At 42.7% G+C, this 25961-nt stretch overlaps 2 protein-coding genes across 4 annotated transcripts in view; one reads left to right on the top strand and one right to left on the bottom strand.

Annotated features, from left to right (window-relative positions):
• Positions 1–12350, top strand: part of DISP1 (dispatched homolog 1 (Drosophila)) — an 82470-nt gene extending 70120 nt beyond the window's left edge. For all 3 annotated transcript variants that reach the window (XM_014950864.1, XM_014950866.1, XM_014950865.1), the window contains exons 4-9: positions 1350–1473; positions 2723–2850; positions 3298–3395; positions 5421–5518; positions 8528–10753; positions 10928–12350. In XM_014950864.1, the coding sequence (XP_014806350.1) occupies positions 1350–1473; positions 2723–2850; positions 3298–3395; positions 5421–5518; positions 8528–10753; positions 10928–12346 (4093 nt within the window). In that variant the 3' untranslated portion in view covers positions 12347–12350. The remainder of the gene's footprint in view (positions 1–1349; positions 1474–2722; positions 2851–3297; positions 3396–5420; positions 5519–8527; positions 10754–10927) is intronic.
• Positions 3934–25961, bottom strand: part of TLR5 (toll-like receptor 5) — a 42500-nt gene continuing 20472 nt past the window's right edge. Inside the window, exon 2 of the transcript XR_001413004.1 lies at positions 3934–4131. The gene's annotated coding sequence lies outside the window, so the exon portion shown is untranslated. The remainder of the gene's footprint in view (positions 4132–25961) is intronic.

Below are 25961 nucleotides of genomic sequence, written 5' to 3'. Positions count from 1 at the left end.
TTCACTTCAATCAAAACGTACACTTAAGATTGCTTTTCAAGCTTTGGCTAATTAACCTCTTGTGTGAGAATGTATGAATTATTCCACGTTTACCTAATGGAAAATTGAGACACGCCCAGTGCTTTGGACTTCCTTGCTCCTTCGACCTGTACCCAGACCCCTGTTTCCATGTGTGATGGGAAATCAGCAATAAACTTGCTCAATGGGTTGATTTTATAGTTAGAAAACTGGGAAGCCATTGCTGGAGCAGGGAACTGGGTATGGCCTCCCATCTGAGCTATGGGGCAGAAAATAATCCTTTAAGACAGTAGAAATAAGTCCAGGGAGTGCTTTGCTCTAAACTTTCATGTTATGTTGCTTGTAAGTAGAGGAGGTAAGAGTATAGATCATCCTGAGGCCATCAATACAGAATGATTCATAGCCTATAATTATTTTTCTAATGCCCTTTAAGCTTTGTGGGACTGTCTGTACTCTATTTGCTCCCAAGATTAGACAGTGCTGCCCTTGAAACATAAACTCTGTGAATTCAAGTCTTTACTATAAGAAAAATTATTAAGAAATGAAGATTTCTAGTTCTCATTTTATTTTCTGATACTTCTCTGTCAATTTAACAGTTTTATGAAAATGGTGAAAATTTCATTTGCATATAAAAATTCATGCACTCTTAAAATTTAGACTGAAGTAGGAGTGAAAATCCAAGAATATGTTATACTAGAAGACTAAACAATTAATGCTGATTAGTTTATGTATCATGTTGCAACTCCCTTGCACCTTTGAATTTGCAACAGATTTAATGGATCATTAGTATATAGGGTTTGAGTAATTTTTTTAATGACTGTTTTAAATACAGAAGAAATGTTTTCTTTTGGGTGCCACTTTAAAATTAATTTGTCCTCTCTTTGGTATTTTTCTTTTAAAAGCCTAAAGTTTCAAAGAAGAAGCTGTAATGATTTCTATCATTAAATTTTTAACAAAGCAATTATTTCCTAGTAGTCCCCACCTATGGATAATATCCATGCTAGAAGTTAAGTATAAAGTTAAGGAAAAAATATTTATATAAAATACGTTGAGTCTTAAACAGAAGTTTTCACTGCACATATGCTTTTTTTTGCATTTTTTATGTAAGAAAAATTTATGTAAATTATTGCTATAATATCCATGCTAGAAGTTAAGTATAAAGTTAAGGAAAAAATATTTATATAAAATACGTTTAGTCTTAAACAGAAGTTTTCACTGCACATATGCTTTTTTTTTTGCATTTTTTATTTAAGAAAATTTTATGTAAATTATTGCTGTGGCTTATAATTTTTATTCCTGTACCATCTTTTTGTCTGCTCCTCTCCTCGTAGCTACGCTGCGCTGATAGCCGACTGGCCCGTGGTGGTCCTGGGCATGTGTACGGTGTTGATAGTGGTGTGTGCCCTGGTTGGAATACTGGTTCCAGATCTTCCAGATTTCTCTGATCCGTTGCTGGTAGGTAAATATTAATCAGCTCTCCTGTCAAATAAGTATTTTTGGTTTTGCTGGTTTTTCGGCGGTACCAGTAAACAGCAGATGCAACTGCAGAAATTGATACGTTCCTCTTAAACTGAGATCTGCCCAGAGGTAAAAAATGACCCTTAATATGCCAATTTCCAGTGAGATTCAGTTGGCAGTACACTTGCAGAAGCAATTTCTGTCTAGTGAATCCATGAAAGAAAAGAGCTGGTAAAGAGCCTTGTAACTCCTCTAATTAAAAAAATAAATGTATTAAATCTTGACATGGGGGCAGCTAACGGTGGTACAGAGATGCAGTTGCAGCAGAGAGTGTTATCCACTTGTTTAAATTTTGCTATGGAAAGCTCGTGTCTCCTTCAACAGAGCTGCTGTACATTGAATACTGTAAATTCAGCCCAGTTTTGGATGTACAGCAGAAAACAACACAGACCATATGTTCTCAGGCAGGTTTCAAAGAGCGAGGGGCAGGATCTGTTAAAGGAAAGGGGATTCTAGGTGCCTTCTGGGGATGAATTGATATCTATATTGAAAGACAAAGTAATTTTTATCAGATTCTATTAAACACTGCACTCATTTCGTACTTTTCATGAGCTGTCTTACCCATGAGTAGCTTCCAGGACTTTTATTGAAAATACTGTATTGAATTATTATCCTCAAATAAAAATATACTGTTCCTATAAGTTATTTTTGTGTCTGTTATAGTAGCATATATCTGTACATATCCATGTCATGTGTAGCTCTTGAAAACAGACAAATTATTAAAATTGTTTCAAAGCTACTTTGAAAATTGTTTAAAGATTTGCCTTATTCTTGGAGAAATTAAGATAGTTTAAAGATTTGCCTTATTCTTGGAGAAATGAAGAAGATGTACTTAAGTGGGTTTTAGTCATATTTAAACAGTAAAGAGTGAGAATTGAGATACAGAAGAGGACTTTGTAGAACACCCTTGCTCTGCAGATGAAGTGTTGAACATTTGATAGACAAATCATCATCACTTCTCAGGGAGAGAAGCTGTACGTGCCAGAATTCTTAATCTCTTGTCACTCTGGACACTTGGCCCTTATTTTGTCTGACCTGTCATAAAGCATTTTACCTTTAGAAGTAGATGCCTGGAGAAACTGTGCTTCTTAATGAAAACTGTCCATCACTTTGATCGTGATTCCACTTCCCTGTTCCAGTGAAAGAATGAGAAGTATTAATGGAATGTTGTGCTGCTCTCTCTCAGGGGTTTGAACCACGAGGGACGGCCATAGGACAGAGATTGGTCACGTGGAACAACATGGTCAAAAACACGGGGTACAAAGCCACGCTTGCAAACTATCCTTTCAAATATGCAGATGAGCAAGCTAAAAGGTACGTATTAAAAATGCATTTTATTTTATTTTATTGGGGATTTTTTTATGCATACATAGCACTTGCTTTAAGACCCGCTGAAGTTAATGTATATACTGCCACTGATGTCATACAAACATTGAACTGGTCTTCTACAGTTCTTCAGGCCGTTCGCACAGAAGTAGATATTTCCATCACAAGCTCTTCAAAAGAATTTATAATTGTAATTATCTTTTGAATTACGGGTATTTTCAATACTGGGGTACTCAGTATTACACTCTCATTGTAGTGTCCTTTGAAGTCTATAATAGCAAAAAACACAATGTTTCAGTTTTTGAATACCAAATTCACTTTGGTAAAAATACATGTTTTTTCATATGTAAGAGCTATTAAGATGTGTGGCTGGTTTGGATGCTCCTTTTAACAGTCTCTTTGCTGCGGTACGTAAAACTCTGTATTCTGTTTTAGTCATCAGGATGACAGATGGTCAGACGATCACTACGAGAGAGAGAAGAGACAAGCAGAGTGGAACTTCCACAAGGACACCTTCTTCTGCGATATTCCCAGTAAGTGGAGCAATGATGTAAGGAAAGCTAAAACCTTCTGCCAGCTGAATCATTTCTGAGCTTTTCTGTATATTGTGTGCCTTATGTTTTTTGGTTAGTGCATTCACAGTATCACCTTCTTTCTGTGGGCAGAAGTCTTTGAAGAAATTGGGCTGAAATGCTGTGTTCCATTGGTTCTTCCTAGGAACCAACTGTATTCAGTGGCTTTCTTTCAGTGGTTCCATTTCCTATAAAGATTTTTATTAGTTATCCAAAGTGCTGATGACTGTAAAAGCAGTGTTTGGTGTATGACTGTAGAGGTAGCCCTTAATTCATACTAGGGAAGAAGTTGTGTTGCATCTGTGCTGTTAACTTATCTCTACAAAAACTTAGTTCAAAATCCTTTTCCTGTATATGTCCTAAAAGACACCCACAGGTCGTATCTTCTCCAGGATTTAGGGGTTGTTGAGGAAAAAAAGGCCCACAAAAATCACACGCACGCAAAAACCCCAAACAAAGCATTTCCCTCAAAGAAACAAAGTAAAAATCCCACCTTAAAGTCCTGAAGGCTGATGAAGCTGTCTCAGTGAAACGAGAGGACAGAAAAGACAAAGAAGTCTTTATTGCCTTTTCCCAAGGCAGACTGCAGACCTGTGATAAGTCTGTTCTGGCAGGGAGCGTGTGTTGGCAGATGTAGATCTTGCCTTCATTCATACAATGACCCGGGCTCTTTTGCAGCGACTTCAATATGTGAGGGCTGATAACAGAGCACAAAAACATAATTGTGAGATTATTTGTTTGTATTACTTGATCTGAGAGAGCAATGACCAGTAAAAACCAGGGTGAAAAACGGATTTTTTTATTATTTTTTAAATTATTTAATTCTTTTCCCCAATTTCGTTATGGTCTTACATCCAAGTGAGAGGATGTGAGCGATGTCGTCATTTCTGCTCCCACGAGCAGAACCAAACCAGCCTGAGCAGACCTTGTGTGAGGAAGAGAAAATCTGCTCAGAGCTCTACTGAGCCTTAAGTGGAGCCTGAAGCAGAATTCCCTCCCCTTGCCCTGCCTGTCTCTGCGTAGCCTCACTCTCCTCCTTTCCACTCCCGTCCCTGCGTAGTCTCAGCTGTGGCCCTCACGAAGGAATCGTGCTCCTATGGGAAAGTTGGCCAGTCCATGATGTAAAGAAAACAGTCCATTTCCTCCTGACCCTTATTTGTCATTCCTGGTGTCTGTCTTTGCAGATCCCAGTTCCCTTCCTCCTAAGGCACAGTCAGACATCATAAAGCACTTTTTATTACATGAAAGGCAAAAACTCTGCCCGTTTCACAGCAGTTTGGAATATTGTAATTACCGTGATGATGTTTCTTAACCCAAAGTTCCATATTGAATTATGCAGTAGCATGTATTTGTGCTTGTATGTATGTTTTCTTTGTTAGCTATGCAGAAACATCTCGCTGCCGCAAAGTAATTACTTTCTTTCCTAAAAACTGTCTTCTAATAAATGTGATTTAATTTGTAATTTAAACTGTATGTGTCTAAACTGTAGAATTCTTAAAAATGGCCTCAAGGATATCACAACAATTTCCACTGCAGTCATTTGCTTCTAAAGCAAAAACGTTCTCGTAGAAACAGCTTTATAATTATTATTTATATTCCCAAATGACTTACTAAATCAGCCTTTGATTACTATTATCTGTGCACTGCCATTATGCCGTGCCAAGAATTTCATAGTTTGCTGATTAGATCTTTTGATTTGTATTTGTTTGTCATATTTCGGAAGACAGTTTGCTTGAATAGCAGTCTGTAGTGCTTCTAAGTGGTATATAATGTTGAAGATGCCTATTTACTATAAGCACTTAAAGGAAACTGAAACTTTAATGTGGACTGAGTCTTACAGATAAATAGCTCCTCTCGAAAAGGAGGTGGATTCCCATGACCCGACAAAGATTTAATCTGTGTCATTGGAATTGGTGGGATTTTGCCTTGGTCTTTGATACCGGCCACACCCAAATCATCTCTAAAACCCCCCTCCTGTAATTTCAGGTGATCGCTATTCACGAGTGGTGTTTACATCAACAGAAGGAGAGAATTTATGGAATTTGAATGCAATTAAGTCCATGTGCAATGTAGATAACTTGAGGGTAAGTAAAGACGGCCTTTCATTTGTTTAACTTGCAGGTATGAAGCCTGTATTTGAAACTTTGTATTGCTGCCTGTTGCCATCCTGTAGCATCTAAGAGGACGTCACCTTGTTCACATCCTTTTCGAGTCGTCAGCACGCAGACAAAGCTAAAAAACAGGGGAATTTATCTGGTTTTGTTTATAACACCATCCAGAGGATGGAGAAGGGTTGTTGCAGATATTCTTTCTATGGATCTTTTTTTGTAATTTAGGTATTTACGTAAGAATATAGTAATCAAACGTCTTAGCTGAGCAGAATGACAGTGCATCGTGAGAGCAGCATTGATTTATAGCTAGCTAGGAGACAAAACAAATTGATATGGTTAGGTTTTGCAATTATTGCAGCTCTATGTACATTTATAATAAAAATTAGACATACAGTGCTCAGAAAGGGCTGAGGATTTTTTCATTTATTTTTTCTTCTAAAATGCTTGTTACTTACAAATAGCACGTACCAACGATTCTAACAGTAACAATTTCTGAGCCCTTCTAATACCTTATAGAAGTCATGAAGTAGGTAATATGCCCCACTTGTAAATGCTGGGTTCTGCTAGAGCCAGCCCCTGGAGAGGGTGTTGACTTGTGTCGCAGCCATCAGGATAAATTGATGTCTTCAACGACCTTCTGGTCTTATGGAGTCTCCTCTGGCTGTAGTTTTTATTGTTGAATTCATGCCTGTCCGTGCCAAAAGGCTGTTGAAATAAGTGGCAAAGCTTTTTCTATTCCAAGAGGGGAAAATCAGACACTATTTTTTGGAAATGCAAACCTTAGAATTAACGTATTTTTCTGATGATAAGCAGGATTTCAGCACCAGCTACTATTTGCTTTAGTATGAGCTAACAATATATCCCCTATGTGTTAATTGTATTCCCATCTGCTTGTAACTACTTTAAATATATGTTTTACTGACACTTAGGGGCTCCATCCTGCAGCTGCTCGGCACATGGTAGTCCCATAATCTTCCTGGAGACATCATGTAGCAAATAGCCGTAGGTGGTGTGCAAATTTTTTACTACTTGGATAAGAAGAGCCCTTTCTTTCACCTATTAATTGCAGAATGTTTTCCCTATAAAGCGTAAACAGTTATTTTTTTATAAACTTCAAAGACTGTAAATGATCTCCTCAGATGGGTTCCCCAAACCCCGTGTGTTTGTGGTTCTCTGTCACTGCAGGGATCCATTTGGGCACATCTCAAACGCGCGCAGGTTGCCCGCCTTCCTTTCCTTACTCCTTCCAAAATAAATGAGGACGTTGCCAGTGGCAGACCGAGGCTGGCAACAGCCAAACGGCCTTTTCAGTTCCTTTGGATCACCAACAAAGCTCAGTGCTACAATATATTAATTTTTTATGGAGCATTTTAATGAGCCATCCGGAGCTAGATTTTGTATTTTAATTTCTAATTTCCAGCTGCCAGCTCGTGTTACTTTATCTTTGGCAGCAGTTACCGGTGAATGTTTATGGCCTGCAGCAAGTGTTGAAGAACAGCGTATAAACCTCATTGTCCCATCTTGAACTTGAATACGTAGGGAAGACAATACGATCCTTTCCTCCCCCTTTGCCTATTATATCCTCATAGGATTAACCTGGAGATGTGCCATGAAAAATAGAGATATGCTATTCCAGTGCTTCCTTTTATTTAGTAGGTTGTTCGCTTTTTCCTGAGTTTGCATGTGTGAGTGTTTTTATCTGGAAACAATCAAATGTGAATTATCCTGTTTTTTTGGAATGCCAGTTTGTTATTGTTGAGAAACTGGTTGACAAAATTAAATCCATATTAAAGCTTTTACGACTGCCATGAGAATCCCCAAATGCAGGGGGGTTTGTCTGCATTATAAAGGATGGCTAATAAGAAACCTGTGCAGTTTTGTTAAAAAAAAAAAAAAGCCAAATGGTAGGTTTATAGATCATCTAAATTTAAAGCACACATAGATAGTGGTTTCAGGGCCCAATCCTGTAAACTCTTAAGCACATGACTTTATTAATGTGTCTATTGATATGTGTTCATTCTGTGCAGCTTGATTAAGACTGAAATTTTACATATATCTAAATATTGGAAGGATTAATTCTAGTTTGTCACATATAACGAGCCAGAAGCTCTGGATTTTAAGGCTTATACTCCCTGTTTTCCCTGATCTAACCCTATTATTTAAGAGTCTCAGTTCTGTTTTGTAGCTACTCTCAATTTTGCCTGGGGTGATTACAGTGAGTTAGCTAAGTCATCCTCTCTGGCCTTGCTGCTGCTGCATCTTCCTCCCCCCTGCTCCCGAGTCAGCTCTTGGGACTTCATCCCACAGTGGGGACAGTGTCCAGAGGCACGACCCCCCTCTTGGTGCAGCAGGGCTTATTTTGGGGAGCTCCCTGCCCCGGCCACGTTCCCTGGAGCTGGTGCCTCGGGGGCACACAGTGCCTGGCTGGGGAAGTGTCTGTCGGCTACCAGAGCTAAAAAAAGACTCATAAATGAGGGTTATAGAGGAGAGATCAGATGGTGGAAGACATCGTAAAGCTGGCACTTCTGTTTTTCTCTGGATAGTAAGTCCCTGCCTCTCTTAGGGCCTGCAGTATGTGATTCTGAGCAGAACGAAACCTCCTTGATGAGTGGCTGATTGCTTATTTTCAGGACTATAGTGCAAGCTGATAGAAGAAAGTTAACAGCCCTCACTCTGGAAAAAAAAAAACAACCCTCAGCGCATCTTCAAACAATAGAATTACAATATTTGTAACATTTCTGCCAGTTTTATACCGCTGTGACAAGTCAGTGCACTGAATTACCCCTGCTTTAGTCAGCTGCATGGCAGAGGATGCTGATCAAAACCAGTGTGTGCGGAAATAAGAACTTAAAATGTTAACCCAAAAGGACCATGACCTGAATTTTCATCACTTTGCGATTCTTTTCTTTGTGGGTGGATGCTTCTAACAATTCAGACCTTTCCTTAAAACTGGATTTTTTTGCCCTGCCTGTCTTTATACAGATCAGATCCCATTCCCACTTTGGCGATCTCTGCCAGAGAGCCACTGCGGCTTCCTGCTGCCCCAGCTGGACGCTGGGCAACTACATCGCCATCCTGAACAACAGGTCCTCCTGTCAAAAAATCGTGGAGAGGGACGTCTCCCACACCCTCAAGCTGCTCCGCACGTGTGCCAAATACTACTACAACGGGACGCTGGGGCCCGACTGCTGGGATATGAGCGCCAAGAGGAAGGACCAGCTCAAGTGTACAAACGTGCCTCGCAAGTGTACCAAGTACAACGCTGTTTACCAGATCCTCCACTATCTCGTGGACAAGGATTTCCTAAGCCCAAAGACAGCCGACTACGTCCTACCAGCTTTAAAGTACAGCATGCTCTTCTCCCCCACGGAGAAGGGGGAAAGCATGATGAGTATTTACCTAGATAACTTTGAGAACTGGAACGCTTCCGACGGTGTCACCACCGTCACCGGGATCGAGTTTGGAATAAAACACAGGTTGTTCCAGGATTACCTGCTGATGGATACTGTGTATCCTGCCATAGCCATTGTAATTGTTCTATTAGTTATGTGTGTGTACACAAAGTCCATGTTTATCACGCTGATGACGATGTTTGCAATAATTAGTTCCTTGATTATTTCGTACTTTCTCTATCGGGTAGTATTTAATTTTGAATTCTTTCCGTTCATGAACCTCACTGCGTTGATTATTCTTGTTGGGATTGGAGCAGATGATGCTTTTGTCTTGTGTGACGTTTGGAACTACACAAAGTTTGACAAACCTCATGCTGGAACCTCCGAGACGGTGAGCATCACCTTGCAGCACGCTGCTCTCTCCATGTTCGTCACGAGTTTTACTACCGCCGCTGCCTTCTACGCTAATTACGTCAGCAATATCACAGCAATCAGGTGTTTTGGTGTTTACGCCGGCACTGCCATCTTGGTGAATTACGTTTTGATGGTCACGTGGCTGCCTGCTGTGGTTGTGTTACACGAACGATACCTTCTCAATATTTTCAGCTGCTTTAAGAAACCTCAGCAGAGGGTGTACAGCAACAAAAACTGCTGGACAGTGTTGTGCCAAATGTTCCACAAGGTTATTTTTGCAGTCTCAGAAGCGTCCAGGATATTTTTTGAAAAAGTGTTGCCGTGCATCGTTATCAAGTTTCGATACATCTGGCTTTTCTGGTTCCTTGCCTTAACAATAGGTGGAGCTTATATCGTGTGTGTAAATCCAAAGATGAAATTGCCATCCTTGGAGCTCTCTGAGTTTCAGGTATTTAGGTCTTCTCACCCCTTTGAACGATACGATGCAGAATACAAAAAGCTTTTTATGTTTGAACGTGTCCACCACGGAGAAGAGCTCCACATGCCGATTACGGTCATCTGGGGTGTCACACCTGAGGATAACGGTGACCCTTTAAACCCTAAAAGTAAAGGAAAGCTGCAGCTAGATAGCAGTTTTAACATCGCTAGCCCGGCTTCACAGGTGTGGATTTTACGTTTCTGTCAGAAGTTAAGAAATCAGACATTTTACTATCAGACTGACGAACAAGACTTCACGAGCTGCTTCATTGAAACGTTTAAGCAGTGGATGGAAAATCAAGACTGTGACGAGCCGGCTCTTTACCCCTGCTGCAGCCACTGGAGCTTTCCCTACAAACAAGAAGTTTTTGAATTATGTATCAAGAGAGCGATAATGGAGCTAGAAAGAAGCACAGGGTACCATTTAGACAGTAAAACCCCAGGGCCTCGCTTTGACCTGAACGACACCATCAGGGCAGTGGTGTTGGAGTTCCAAAGCACCTACCTCTTCACGCTGGCTTATGAGAAAATGCATCAGTTCTACAGAGAGGTGGACTCCTGGATTTCAAGTGAGCTTAGTTCAGCTCCGGAAGGTCTTAGCAATGGCTGGTTCGTGAGTAACCTCGAATTTTACGATCTTCAGGACAGCCTTTCTGATGGGACTCTGATTGCCATGGGTCTTTCGGTTGCTGTTGCGTTTAGCGTAATGCTTCTTACAACTTGGAATATAATCATCAGCCTTTATGCAATAGTTTCGATAGCCGGAACTATTTTTGTCACTGTAGGTTCTCTGGTTCTTCTTGGGTGGGAGCTAAACGTGTTAGAATCTGTCACTATTTCAGTGGCTGTTGGCTTATCTGTAGACTTTGCTGTTCATTACGGAGTGGCTTATCGCTTAGCCCCGGACCCTGACCGAGAGGGGAAGGTGTCGATAGCTGGAACTATTTTTGTCACTGTAGGTTCTCTGGTTCTTCTTGGGTGGGAGCTAAACGTGTTAGAATCTGTCACCATTTCAGTGGCTGTTGGCTTATCTGTAGACTTTGCTGTTCATTACGGAGTGGCGTATCGCTTAGCCCCCGACCCGGACCGAGAGGGGAAGGTAATTTTTTCTTTAAGCCGTATGGGTTCTGCTATTGCAATGGCTGCCCTGACGACATTTGTAGCTGGAGCCATGATGATGCCCTCCACGGTGTTGGCCTACACGCAGCTGGGGACTTTCATGATGCTTATCATGTGCATTAGTTGGGCTTTTGCAACGTTCTTCTTCCAGTGCATGTGCCGGTGCCTCGGGCCCCAGGGCACTTGTGGCCAGATCCCGCTACCGAAAAAACTGCGGTGTAACGCCTTCTCTCAGACCTTTTCAGGAGCCCAAGGGGGCAGAGGACAAAATAAATCCCATGCTGTTAGCAAGTACCAGCTGGACTCCCGAAATCCAAAGCCGGAAATGGAGCACGAGCACTACGAGCTGGAGCCGCTGGCGTCGCAGCCGGGCGGCTGTAACCCTGCTGAGAAAGTGACTTTTGAAGAAACCCACATCTGCTCGGAGGTCTTCAGCACCAGGCCCCAAAACACCTGTGTGCCTCTACATCCAGCCTACGGCAACGAAGTGGGTAAAAGCATAAAAAACGTCGCTGGCTCAGCTGTGCTGCAGACCTCTCTTGACCAGCACGCCCTATGCCCCATTTTCTCCCAGAGCAGGCAGTGTAGCTGCCCTGATGCCTACAAGCAAGTGGCGGTGAAGTGGAGCCCACACTCCTGTCAACAGTTGAGCGATGCCTTCTGTTACCAGTGCTCTCCTTCTCCGGGGACCGTGCAGATCCAGAGCTCCGTAGCTCCCATCAATGCTTTACAGCCGACCACCGAAGGGTACGTGCACCCCCTCCCGCACGTCCTCCACTGCACCTGCCTTCAGGGAAGGCTCAAAAGAACCGTGACCCAGAACTCGCTGCCTAAAAACTTCCTCCTCCAGTCCGTGCAACAGTTCCAGGCACATCAAAGAATAAACCGGACAGATTCACACCCTCATCCCAACCCCGAGGAAAACGTAAGGACCGTTCCAAAGGTGATGAGCTCCTCCCAGTTCCTCTGCCGAAACGCGGGGCCTCTCGTAGTGCGTTGCTCCGAATGCGAGAAGAGCTTATCCAATAACCCCAAGGGCTTCTGCCCGCAGACGGACACGCGCGACGAAAAGGGCGGCGCGGAAGCCAACGGGGTCGAAAGCAAGAAACCCTCTCTCTCCAAGCAGAAAAAGAAAGGGGAGAGCAAGGTGGATCCCCATTCCTCGCAGAACGAGCGGGTCCCCAAGGCTGACCCGGGTGAGAAGCAGCCCCCGGTGAGTCGGGCGGGGGCAGAGGCTCGCTGCCAGGGCTGCCGCCGGGGCTCCCGCTGCGGTAGCCAGGCTCTGGCAGCCAAGTGCAATTCTGTTGACTGTCAAATGCCAAACGTCGAAGCCAATGTGCCTCCTGTGTTAATGCGCCCAGAGCTTTCCAATGAGAGTTTGTTAATAAAAACGCTATAAGAAATCCTTCATTTGGCAATCCGGCCTCTTTCTTTTACCAGTAAAACACTACAAAGGAAAGTCCTGAATAAATATGAATTATAAATTTGCATTTTTGAATGAAAAATGTATTTTATAGAACAGTAACATTTATACATTTCATAAAGCCATTACATGTAGTAAAACCTGATGTTGTCCAGAATGTTTTTTTGCCGTAACTCATAAGGTGGATTATATTTAATTTATTTTTTTTCCCAGGGCATTAGGGTTCGAGTTCTCCTTATGAACCATCTCAAGAAATAAAGCGTCACGAAGAAACTCTCCCTTTTGTGAAGGCAGGGCTTGTGAGACGGGTAACGTTTAGGGTGGAGTGAGTGAAATTGCCGTATTTTTGGAGAACATAATTTAATTTCACTGCTGCTTTGGCTGCACACCTTCGGCAGCGGCAGGACCATAACAGGGCAGTCTGTTTGAGGAATGTTTTTGACTGTTTATCCTAACAAAATCTAAAAGAAAGCTCTTGGAGGTCAACAGCTCTTGTGCTGCCCTTGTTGCCTATCTCTGACTGTAGTGCAGTGAAACAATTTGAGCCGCCCTTTCTGGCAGTTGCCGTATAGAGCCAGCATTAAATACCAGGGAACACAGGTGGAAACAATAGTCAGTGAATGTTATTTACTTCTCAGTGACAACAAGAAAAGTGTGTATTTGTGTAACTCCAGGGTTCAGTCCAGCGGCAGCTGCGGCTCACTCATGGGAATACTTGCTGGTCTCATCACTCGGGGAGAGAGAGGATTTGGGAGCTGGGACTGTGTGGTATGTCCTAATTGCTACGCACCTTAGTGATGCATCTTTCTTCATATAATTGTTTGGTTCTGCTGATTACATTGGTTTTCTGTACACAGACAGCAGAAGATGGGTTTTATGGGCCGATACGACACCGTGTGCTCAGCGTGGTGCAAATTGCTAGAGGAAAAGCCTGGCTGTTTCTGTTCCTGTTGGAAGGACAGGGAAGACCAGTATCATCTGACAAAACTGCCTCAGTGTGTCTGGGAGCGGTGATGTTGGTGCTTCTGTGTCCCGGGGGCTGGAACAGAGTAAGAGGTTGAACTCCACAGAAAAAATAATCTAAAATGATTTTACATGGTTTCAGAAGAGCAGCATTAGATATAAAACTCGGTGATTTTAGAACTCATAATTTAGAGCCAGATTCTTTCTAAATGTTTGTAATGAGAGCAATTCAAGGATTTTCTGTGCACTAGTGAGGCTGTTAATTATAAATAACTTAAGACTTGCAGTGTGAGCAATCTCAACAAATTAAAAGGGCTAAGAAATAACCCAGGCAGTTGCTGTTGCCCAGCTTTCTTCTTGGTCACCGCACCTGCCTGAGCGCAGCTTCTGCAAGGGGTGTGTGTAACCCACTGAGCCGTAAATCCTCCCAAAATAAAAACAACGTTATGCTGGTTTAATTGACCAGCAGCCAGACCTTGCCAGAGCGGTGTGTAACGCTCAGGTGGTGCCTGTCCCATCACCTGTCGCTCGCTGCTCTGCCTTTGGGACACAGCCCTTAGGGGAGGTCCCCGGGCAATGCACCTACAGGGCATTTTGAGCTCAAAAGCGAGGGTTTTTCTAAACCGCTTTTCCATAACTGCGTTCAGTATAAGGAGCCCCCTCTCCCCTGCTTATATTAATAGCTGCTTTTATAATGGTGAGGTAAGCAGTAAAGATTAATGTTCTATTCTCATTGTGATTCATATGTTCTTAAAGGCTGATACAGTGAAAAAAAAATAATGGGGCAGATAAGGAGTTGTGATGTAATGCACTGCTAGAAAAGATGAAAATGAGCTAATGTGCTTGGCTAGGAAACCGCCTCACTGTTGTATCTGCCTTTGGTGACTTTGCCCTTGGCCTCCCTGCTGACTTGTTTTATTCTTTCCAAATTCCTTAGCTGGACCAGGAGCAATCACTGAAATAGATGAGTGTGCGTACATAGCACCACATGTGCACAGCATCTCTCTCGATTCAATGCACAGACTCTATACAGTCACACCAGTAAGAGTGGGAAAGAACAGGAGCTGGTTCCAGCAGCAGCTGAAGGCTGATGAGTCTATTCAGCACTCTGTCTCCAGAAAACTCATGAGGGGGGGGGGGAAATATTAATAATTAACTATTTCATTGTTTGTGGGCTTTAAGAAAGTTAAAATCCATCTTTTTTTTACGGTCATCTGCAATCACTTAAATTTGATCCTTTTCTTTAACTGATGTGGGAGAATTGCTATGAACTGCTTTGGGTTGGGAACACCTCTGATTTTTCCAGATGGAGCCTGGCAGTCAGTCCAAGAGAGCTCTAAAAATACAGGTTGACAAATGACAAAAATTTTAGCGCCGTAAGAAATGTCAAACGCGATCAAAATTGAGTATATTTTATTTATATAGAGAATGTTATACTGCTTAATATAGGTAGCAGATGGGTGATTCAGGCCAAAATCACACTGACTTCATTGAATGGGACCTTAAATTTTTTCCACGTGCTGGCAGGCTGTATTAAATTTTACTTCTGCCAAGAATACCTACCCAAAGCGTGTCTCCATCCAGCAGCTGATTTACGATGGGAGTTGGGACACTGTACTGCTAATATTGCCTATTCCCACAGCGTGAAACAACACTTGCCTCTGCAGAATCAAAGCTCAGTCTATAAAGAGGGGCTGGAGGAAAGGCAGCAGGTTCTCTGAGTTCATGACACGTCTCCACAGGCTCCTGAATTTGGGTCCAGGGTCACCATCACAGAACTGCCCTCCCTTTAGTCTTGTTTCCCTTTGGCTGTTTATTCTCAGGTAGGGTTGGTCTCTGTGTGTCTCACTGGTTTGCTCCACCAGAAGAAGGTCTCCAAGGTCCGGAGAGCCTGTAAAATAGACTGTGCACAGCTCAGAGGGGCTGCAGCTTCTGGGTACTTCTGTGCTGTAACTTCTGAACACCAAGTAGCCTTACGCATCAAGGAGCTCTTGACTTTGCTCTTTCCCTTCAGAAAGTTTACACTCTGAGTGTTTTTCCTAAAGGTCTCCCCTTCAGAAAGTAGCACAGACCCAGGTGCTTCCTGCAGACACACAATTTTCAGTCAATTCCTGAACTGTATTGAGGGTAGCATGTCTCAACCTGGGCTGGGATTCCATTTTTTAAGGTTTTGGTAAATGTCACTTTACCTGCAGATGGGTAGACGTATTCCAGAAAAGCAGCCAGTTGTTGCTTCTATTTAAATTCTCTTCATTAAAAATGTCTGTTGAGTCTAGTTCCCAAACTGTTAAAGTTAAAACTGGTGCTGGTTTGTCTTCTTAAAAGCAGCTCCTGCTGTGGTCCAGCCACGGTGGCGGTAGCGTTAAAAGTCCAACTCTCCAGCAGCGAGTCGTTGGAGCAGATGGATGGCTTGGCTTTGAGGCCTAAACAAACCTTCTTAAACCCTTGTAAAGCCTTAACCAAAATTGTCTGTAGATTTATCTTAATAGCAATTCTAGCACGTTTCTCCACGGCTTAGGAAAGGAGCAGGTTATTCATAACTGACTCCTCAGTAACGCTGACGACGTTCCGCAGCCCCCATCCTGGGAGAACAGTGAGACTGAAATATAAGCTGAGTAACGTCAGACCCTTAAAAATTTGACCCGAGCCACGTCTTCTGCGTAATATAGTATTTAATAATAGGAAATGTCACAGCTTAAATCTTAAAATGGATGATGTGCTAAGATTATTACTGAGTTTGCGTTTATTTGAAGTTATTTTCAGGACAAGTTAATGACGAGTGAGAAGAGCTTGGCTTAGGATGACTAACGAGGTGGCACCTCCAGTCATCATCCCTCGCCCAGCCCGAGGTCGCCTGCACTCACCCTGCTGTGACAGCAGCCTCTGGGGCAATAACAGCCTCTTCTCCCCTTCCCTCCTCACTGGAATTCTGCTTTTTCGCAGTAAGAAAAGACGCTGGGGCAATAATTCCACTCCAGCTTGAATGGTATCAACCAAAAGCCAGTTGACTGGAGTTACTGGAGCTGTGGTGGTACAAGACAGAGGGGTGTATCACAGCGCCTGAGTTCTTGGCTCTCATACAGATTCCTAGGACACTTTGGCATTGCCCTAAATCCATTTTCTGAGAGATGTTTATGTGCAAAAGCAGAACCTGTGGAAGTCCTGAGAGTCCAGGGGACGGGCTTTGGGAGGGGAGTTCTGTGGGTGCCATCCTGCAGTACAAGCTTAGATACCCGCCTTCACTTTTTCCTACAAAAATAGTCTGTTTAAATATTATTTTTTTTAATCTACATTTTAAAAATCTATGTTTTCAGTGTCTATTTTTATAATGTACAATAGCATTGCCCCAGCTATTTCCTGAGGGATCTGACATGGCATGGCTGAACGTCAGAGCTTTTTCCTACTGTGTGCTCTTTTCAATCTGATCCAACCTGAATTCGTGGCCGTTGCAGCAGCGAAGCTGCCCCAGCCCTTATTCACCTCTTCTTCTGCTCTGTGGGCTTAGTTCTGGTTCAGTCTCATCTGACATCAGGGCTTTTCTTAGACACTCTAAGAGCTTGATTTCTTTCCCGACGCGGTACTGAATGTCTTTAGTGTCAAAAGTGCCTCATTTTGACATTAATCCATAGGAAAGGAAGTTGATGTTCCCTGTATTTCAGGTACTCCTAAAGCTGTGTGTAGCAGCCCTGTCTCTGCTTTTGCCGATTCCCATTTTCTTGAGTTTCTGAATTACAGTTTGTGTAGTTGTGTCGCATAATCTCTTTGATCCTTTCTTATTAGAGAAGCTTTATGTGCATTTAGGGACTATAATCTGTCAGCTCTTTATTTCTTATTAGAGAAGCTTTATGTGCATTTATCTGTCAGCTCTTTACCAGTTCCAGGCGGTATTACCCTACTAAACGGGGCAGAAACAGTCTGTTACATCAGTTTGAGTACTTCCAGCAGTAGGTAGGTAGGTCTGTGATTTGGAGGTGTTTTATTTGGTGTAGAGTGTAATCTTCAGAAAGATAAGCATTATGAATTTTGTAACATATGGCAGATAACGACTTCCTCTCGTCTTCTCTCATGTAGCGAATTGGAGGCACCTAAGTGCACTGGGTAACTTACATACATAACTCTTCTCTCATGTAGCGAATTGGAGGCACCTGAGTAAGTGCACTGGGCCATATATATACAGATATAGATACATATATAGATACATATATAGATACATATATAGAACCATATATATACATATTTTTAACCTTCAGTTAGTTAAGATGGAGCGGGCGAGGGAGATGGACATACCCTAAATCCTTATTTGCATTGAAATACTCTTGTATAGGATACAGAGGGGGTAAATGTCTTAAAAAAATGTATAAACCACAATATTTGAGACTACAATAACTTTTATGACCTCAGAGTAATAAGTACTTAAACAGAGTAGCAAACAATAGAACGTAAGAGGTGATTGATGTTTAATTAGGGAATTAAAAACCTCTATGCATTTGAAAACAGTGGTATTTTAAATGTGGGCAGGAAGGTGCTGACTGTGTAACAGTAATCGGAGATGTACCCCCACTGTTGGCTTCAGACATCCAACCTTCTGGATGAAGGACCCGTGTTTCTTTCTGGTGACTGTCTAGAGAGCCCAAGATCCTAATTTAGGAGCAGTGAATTGTGCCTGACTTGGAATATTGCCCTGTGAAGGTTTCCAGAAGTCGCGATGTCTTTTTGGCTAACCCTGCAGTATAGTCTCTCTCTTTCCTGTTGGCTAACGTACAGGTGGATTGAAGCCTGGAACTGGAATAATATGGGAAAGTTGGACAAGCACAGGAACGGGTAAAATATCTCTTTCCTCTTTGAGGCACCAAGCTTGGCAAAGGGGCTGCCTCGTTTCCATGAATCTTTGTATTTGACCAGGCAAAGGGTAACTGGTTACCTCTTTCCTGGTCAGGTAGACTCAGTGGTTACCACAGTCCCTGGGCCCAGTGCTCTTGTCTCTTGTCTTCCCCCTGCTGATGCTTTAAATCCCTTCATCTTCTCCCTGACTGTCAGCCATCAGCTGCCTTGGGGAGGCTGAATTCAATTGACTAATCTGTTGTTCTTATTTGTTTGTTTGTGTGGGTTTTAAGAGGAAAAGGCGGGGAGTTTAGTCTCTGGCAGCAGACAGCACTCACCCAGGGTACCTGGTCCTACCTTTTCTGGGTGCAGTATGCATATTCATCCAAAAGTTAGAAAACTTGGGTGCTTTTTGTAAACTAAAATACTGGATTTCCAGTTCAGAGTCTTCCAGTGTGTAAATACAGAGGCCAGGAAATACAGATGATCTACTGCTGTTCTCAGAGATCAGCAGTTTTCTTGCAACCCCCTGTGCTTACACACAGCAGCCTTCATTTGACTCCCGTCTTGAAAAAACCCTCTCTGGCCCTGGAATTCAGAGTCATCCTTTCTTGTAAGAAGAAATGAAGTGAGTAATTTCCAGTGGGAAACAGTTTTTCCGGTAAAGTCCTAGCATCACATACATATATGTAGGTGTGTGTATAAAAATATAGAATAAAGAAGCAGGCATAAACCCAGATTTCTTTAAAGGTTAGATCTGGTCGTAAAGGTTGAGGCTATTAAAAAGAAATAAATAAATCTTATTCTTACAGTATTTACTTATGGAATTTAGGCCAGCTGAAGCTTTGAGACACGTCAGCACTTTTTACTTGAGGAAGCTCAGGTTTACATTAGTTTCTAAAAATGTCATCTTTCACTTCCAGCTTTCTAAGAAAGTTTGGCCTTTCTTCCCTTACGCAAAGAATGTGGCCACATGATGCCAATTCCTTCATCTCCTCCAGATCGTGTTACTGCGATTTGTCATATCTAAAGCTGGGTTTGAAGATGACACATGGACTGGGGACAGCATGCAATGCCCTGCCTGCCTTCTCCATGCTCCAGGCCACGGTGGGCATCTGAACCCTCCTCTCTGCTCCTTCTCATTTAGTTCCAATACTGATTTAAAGCACTGATTTAGTTTTCAAAGCAATAAATGGATCATGCTTCAGCCACGTTAGAACCTGAATATGAATCTCTGTGTGACTGTGGCTGCTGCGTTCTTGTAGGACCAGACGAGACACGCAGCCCAGACAAACCCATTCTCTTGATGACTGACAAGGAAAAACCTCCCAAAAGATGGTAGATGAATCCAGAATGAGAACTCCCAGAGGATACGTTTCAGAGCTGCCTTAGAAAGTAATTTCAGTATTTGGGTACTGAAATTGTGAACCTCATTTTTGTGTCTCTAAATCTTTTCCCACCTGCCCCTTTCTCTACTAAAATATTGACCCCAATGGATGTTGACCTTCAGGAGGGAAGACTGCCAGGCTCTACAGACCTGCCTGATTTTTGCAATGTTGCCAGTAGGGCTACAGAGAAGAGAATGCCAAAATAAGGCAGATGGTTTGGTTGTCTGGCATTTTTAGTTCTGTGTTGCTTCTGCAGCCGTTTGTGGGTGTTCCAGGATTTACAGATAAATACAAGGTCAACTCTGGAAGGCAAGGATATTACCAGAGAAGAACAGATACAAGAAGGAGGGAGAGCCAGGATATTAATATACATATTAACTACTCCCGATTCGGAATTTGCACCGCTCCAGGAGGAGGCCCTGCCTCATAAATTACATCTCTACTGTGACTGCATGATTATCCCTATTAAAAAAGATGTGTGAAATAAAAAGACAAGCCTAATTCTCAGATTATGGGTTAGATCTACAGCACTGGCAGACAGATAAATCTTCCTTCTGCCTGGTAAATAAAGCAGAGGCAGAACTGGCTACTCAGAGGAGTATTTAATGTTGAGAGAAGGAGGAATAAAAGGGATGTACGTAGAGACAGACTAGCTGAGCCTCATCTGAGAGCGTGTGGTGTTGTCTTGTTGAGTAGCGGACTTTAATGTGTTGGATTTGAGTTGGGAAGAGCTGCCAGACTTAAGGAAGGCAGTTTGACCTTGCGGGACCAGCGATGAGGATAACTAGAATTCAGCAGGGCGTGCAGTCCTGAGGTGTGGGTCCCTGCTGAATGCTCAGACAGCACGCCGTGACGGAGCCGTACGCCTCAGCAGACACCCATCGCTGTGTTGGCATCAATCCCAGCAAACAGCCCTGTGTGGCCCCTCTGCCTGCATCTCACCAGGAAAGCCAAAATCCCTGTATTTCTTTGCTCTGGGTTGCCACCCTCGCTATTTTTCCTATGGCTATAGGAATTTTTGAAGGCAGCGAGTTGTCTGGTCAAGTGTTTTCTTCCCAGTGCTTCCAGTTGTGGATGTTTCAAACAAAAAGGTTTAAATGCCCATTGTGTGTCCATTGCAATGGCACTGAAGTGCTGTGAGGGTGAGGGTGGGGAAGCTATTTTTTCCTTGACCTCAGCTGGCACTCAGCTTACCCCCTTGAAGCATGATATCTCTGGATGTTTCTCATTAGCTAGTGCAATATTAGGTACTATTCTTATTCATGCCAATGTCTAACCCAGCTTTTGTTCTCTGAGCTGGCTCTGCCAGAGGAAATCCGAGCTGAGGAGAGAGGGAGGGCGAGGAAGACAGAGCCCTGACGGGGTGTGACTGATGTTACAGGCAATGCCTAACAGTGATTGCAGGGGCTTCCTGCCCTGCTTCCCTCTTCCTGTCCGTACCCCAGTTACTGAGGATTTGAAATAGTTCTTTAATAATCTGTTTGTATAATAATTATATTGATATGATGAACAATGAAGGCTTTAAACATGCAACCTACTGACATGCCATCAGGAAACTTAAAGTGGTGTTGCCGTGGGTGGTGGGGGAATCGCTCAAAATACAGCGCAGACAATATCTGTTCGAGTGAGGCAGGAAGTCCAAGCCTTCCCGCAGCCTTTGGAGCTCAAGAATTTGTTCTAAATTTTGCCAAGAGAGCAACTTGTCTAAGAAAGCAGTTTCTGGAGTCAATCAAAGTCCTTGTTGCCCCTAGGGCCTCCCTGAGATGCTCTTCTCAGATATCAGCTGCAGAAGAGATGAAAATAACTGTGTCTTTCTGACTGATTGCTGCTCCACCTTGTCTTTCCAGCAGCCTGGAGAGAATTAGCAGAATCACAGTCCTGGAATGAGCGTGGCGTTGTCAGAAATCTCAATATTTGGGAGGTTCACTCTTTAAGTGAAAACCTCAGAAGATGGCTGAACTAGAAAACTCCTAAGGAGAACACAAATAGAAGGAATTTAGCCATTTAAAGAAATAAACCCTCTTTATTGACCCTGGAAATTGCCATCTTTGGCTGTGTCTGGCCATGGACTGGCAGCAGCCAGTGCTAGTTCTGTTCTTGCCATCCAGCACAGGGCACGAGGAGGACACTGAGCCCCCTACTCCTGTAAATCCTGTCTTTTAAAAGAGAAGCTGGAGAGAGAATAAGAACTGAACAGTGGTGTTACGCACTTTGTTTTCAAGCCGATGCTGGGTGATACCTGAATCCAGGGGCTCCGACCTCCAGGATTATTGTTTGTTTAAACTGTTACTGCTATGATTTTATTCAAGTGCAGTTTGGAAAAATCTTGAAATGCTTTGTAAAACTCCAAGTGTTATTTTAGGTCTCGTGAAGTAATGACGGTAGAAAAATGATCTTTAAAAGTGTTTTAATTTTGAAGGCCTTTGCATACTGCATAAACACCTTATTTATTCAAACTATTTCGCCAGCATTTGCACAGAGGTGTCCAGGTTTCTTTGTGGCTGCTTGACATTTTCTCTTTCTCTCTCTCTCTGAATCTTTTTATTTTGTCACTGAAAAAGTGAAAGAAGAGGAAAAGCGATAAAGGAAATCAACTAAACAAAAAGGGCAAGAAACCTGAAGCTTCTTTAATCCAGGGTTTCATTTATTTTTAGGAAGATGATTCTGACAATAAGATTTTTGCTGGAAATTAATATTTTAAATGGTTCCGGAAAGAAAAAGAAAAAAAAAAGCCTCAATCTGATAAGGATAGCTGGTTCTTTTTAAGAACTTTGATCTTTTTCCTGCCCCTGGCCTTTGTGCAGCTTTGTCTCCCCTTTGTCTAAGTCACAGGCTGGTCTTTTCATTCCAATTTGGGAGGAATGTCAGGTATGCCCGTGTCAAATTGCCTACATAACCCTCACTGCTTTAAGGCACACGCTGAGGTTGTGTCTGTGTGACAGTGTCTGAGGAGTTTAGCGCTGTCACCTCAAGGTGAAGTCACCTTCTACGCTGGCTTCTTCAGGTAACTCGACTGAAATCAGTATCTTCCCAGTCTAAATTCCTCTTCATTTCAGCACTGTAGGATTTGAAGAACAATGCCTTTCTTTCTCCCATATTGATGAATTTGCTACTTGGAGATGACTGGATCTCCAGAATCCCTCACCTCCTTTCCTTCTTTTCTCTCAGGAAAAGTTACATCTTCTTTCAAGCACTGGCATCCCCACGGCCTACCAGTGCTTAAAAAAATCTGTGATCCCTCTGTGTTTATTTGGGTGGGTTTGATTCTCATCAAGATGTTCATATAGCATTGTGTCAATTTCCCTTGCTGAATACCTTGCTTTCTATTTCCATTTCCTTCTCTTCTAATCTCAAATTAGTCTGTCCCAGTAAGAGGTAGTTCTGTTTCTTTGCTTATTTCCATGTTTCACACAAAAACTGTTTAGGATACCTTTTCCAAGTATGATAACCTTTATTTTTTTCCAAGTATGATACCTTTTCCAAGTACCTTTTGCTTAGCAAAGGTACTTGGAAATTAAGGGCGTTATAACAACTTTAAGATAACTTTTTATAAGATATAAGATAACTTTTAAAAATCTAAAACCCTCCCTTCCTATGAAGTAAAAGCTTTTACAAGTTGGAAAGAGGCAGGTCATCAAGACCATACAGTGACACTGCCATCACAGAAAATGGCTTGTATTTTGCACTGAGGTGTTTGGTGTGTCCACCCAGTCCTTGGGCGCAAAAACCATGTCTTTGGGTTTGTGTTCTGTTGGAGCACAGATTCAAACGTGTATCATTGAGTTCCAGAGTGGGGTTCTTTCCCATATGAAATATTGAATTATTCCTCAAAATTCTGTAGCTGATTCCGTTTCACACCTCGCACCTCTTCGAAGATCTCTATCCAGTGTTGACATCCTTGGAGATAGATGTTAGTTTAGATTCATCCCATCTGTCAGATGTTGCTTGGAAATGAGGCAGAAGCCTGGGGTGGAGCGTGACTTTTTCCAGAGGATACTAGTGCTATATAAAAAGAAATTATAGGTGCTGAAAAACTTCCGTGACTTAACTGATGTCCCGAGATGACACGGGATGGCACTTAACCATCCTGTGAACCCACTTCATCCCAGGTCAGTTGCGTATGTGCTTAGCTTTGGGAAATAGTCTTGGTTTGCAGTGTGTGCAAATGGAGTGCAAATCACAGAAGCCACTTAGGTATAATCCAAAGCCAAATACAGTACTCAAAACTCAAAAGAATTTGGCTTTGAAGTGTCCTTGATCGATTACCCGGTTCTTCCTGTTTCAATAATAGCTTCTCTGATTCTTTCTTTGCAAAATGAAATTGCATTATGAAATTACATTAGTGCGCGCTGAGAGAGTACCAGCTATCTAACCTGCCATTTTATATATTGATTGAAATGCTGAGAGACAAGAAAGTCATGATTTATAACAGTACAGTGAAAAACTGAGAAACAGATGAGGTAAGGTCACCAAACACGAAAGAGAAATGGGAGCTGAGCACGTTCCTGCGAAGCACGAGCCTGACGGGGAAGGATACGAGGGGCTCTTAATCCCCAAACCCAGTTTGGTTTGCTTAGCTTTTTTATTTCTCTATATAGTCCTTGCAACCTGTATGCAACAAAAACTACCGATAATAAGAAGGTATAGTACCACCTAATCCAAAACTTCTTATTTTTAGGTCTCAAAAATACTTCAGAAAGGTAAAGCACCAGAGATGTCCCAAGGTAATGACCTGGCAGATGGTGGGAGAGCCACGGCAGCCCCAGCACTCATGAACCCCAGGCCAGGAGTCTGTCCTTTTGGCTGGATCTTCCCTAATCAGGAGAGCAAGGAAGAGTGATGTCAGGATTGCGGTGTGGGTCACAGTTGGACACATCTAGGCAAGTGACATTTAACTGCAACTGGTTTGTGGGGCACTTTCAGCTTTGCCATCCTGCCAGCCTTGGCCACGAGGGACGAGCACAGAGTATCTTTTAGGGGAAGGTTTTTTTAAAAACAAGATTTTGGTTTTAATTGCTATTTACACGTTCCACCCTTTGCCCTTTTTCAGCTGCGGGGAGATCTTGTTCTATTTTAAAAGCCAGGGCAGGAACTGGAGGCTTAGAGACGGCAGCCAAATCAAACAGGAATCTCACCAAGCTAATAGAGGGCTGGCTGATAATAAAGGCTATCTTCCCCAGCCTTTAAAGCTCCTTCTTCCAAAGACACTCCCTTATCTGCAGCCTCTGGCTTCCCATGAGAGGGTACAAACATCTCCCTAAGTGGCAGGGCATCCTTTGACATTAAGAGGAAAGTACAGCCCAAGATAAGTTGAAGAGGCTTTTATGTCTAATCGCAGTGAGCATTCAGAGACTGTGAATGTCTTTTTATCCCGAGATGTTGGGGTTTGTTTGGGGTTTTTGGCCGGGAACACATTTTGCTCCGAGTTTTATTACATCCCTCATGGCTTTTTTTTTTTTTTTTTTTGGCTGGGCTGTCAGTGCAGTACTTGTTTGGTCAACACTTGGGTGTTTACTTGGCATCTTCAGTACATAAAACTCGCGCTGTTCGCATGGCTTCCCTGCAGCCAATTCTGCTAATATTTTAAGGCTCTGCCTAATGCGGCTGGAGGGTAAATGTTTTCTGACTTTAACATTGTATCTTGCTCACAGGACTAAGTTTTGATGGCTTTTTTTTTTTTTCCTTGGCAGAGGTTTCAATTTTGCCTTTTGGTTTTTTTTTTTTTTTTTTTTGAGCTGGGCTGTCAGTGCAGTACTTGTTTGGTCAACACTTGGGTGTTTACTTGGCATCTTCAGTACATAAAACTCGCGCTGTTCGCATGGCTTCCCTGCAGCCAATTCTGCTAATATTTTAAGGCTCTGCCTAATGCGGCTGGAGGGTAAATGTTTTCTGACTTTAACATTGTATCTTGCTCACAGGACTAAGTTTTGATGGCTTTTTTTTTTTTTCCTTGGCAGAGGTTTCAATTTTGTCAATTCACTGCTATTCCTCGTTAGAGGTTGTTTTTTTTTTTAAAGAGGTAGCAACATTTTAATTCTTTTTTCATAGGTGTTGAGCTCCTGTCAGTGAGTAGCTCATTGAAAGCCCAGCTCACTTCCATACAAATCCATTTGTACATCCATGTGATTGCTGAAGGCAAGACCCAGCTAGTAAAAACCTCTTCCAGGAGCGCTGGGCTCCGATGCCTTCTCCAGGCTCACTCATCCCTGTTCCCTCTCCCTTCCCAGCCCTTGACCTCAACCACTGCTCTCCTGGCAAAGGGGTTCTCACCCAGAGCCCAGCACAAGCGGCCCCGTTGTTGATTTGAAGGGCTGATGCTGAAGGAGATGAGGAGTTTTGTGCCCTTACTCTTTGCTTCTGCTACACTCCAGACAGCCTGGCTGGGAAGATACTGGGACTGCCCTTTCCCTCCCAGCAGC

This window comes from Calidris pugnax, unplaced genomic scaffold (genome assembly GCF_001431845.1).
Source record: "Calidris pugnax isolate Ruff unplaced genomic scaffold, ASM143184v1 scaffold24, whole genome shotgun sequence".
Taxonomy (NCBI): Eukaryota; Metazoa; Chordata; class Aves; order Charadriiformes; family Scolopacidae; genus Calidris; species Calidris pugnax.
The sequence above is the reverse complement of the archived record's forward strand: the minus strand, read 5'-3'. Positions and strand labels throughout refer to the sequence as shown.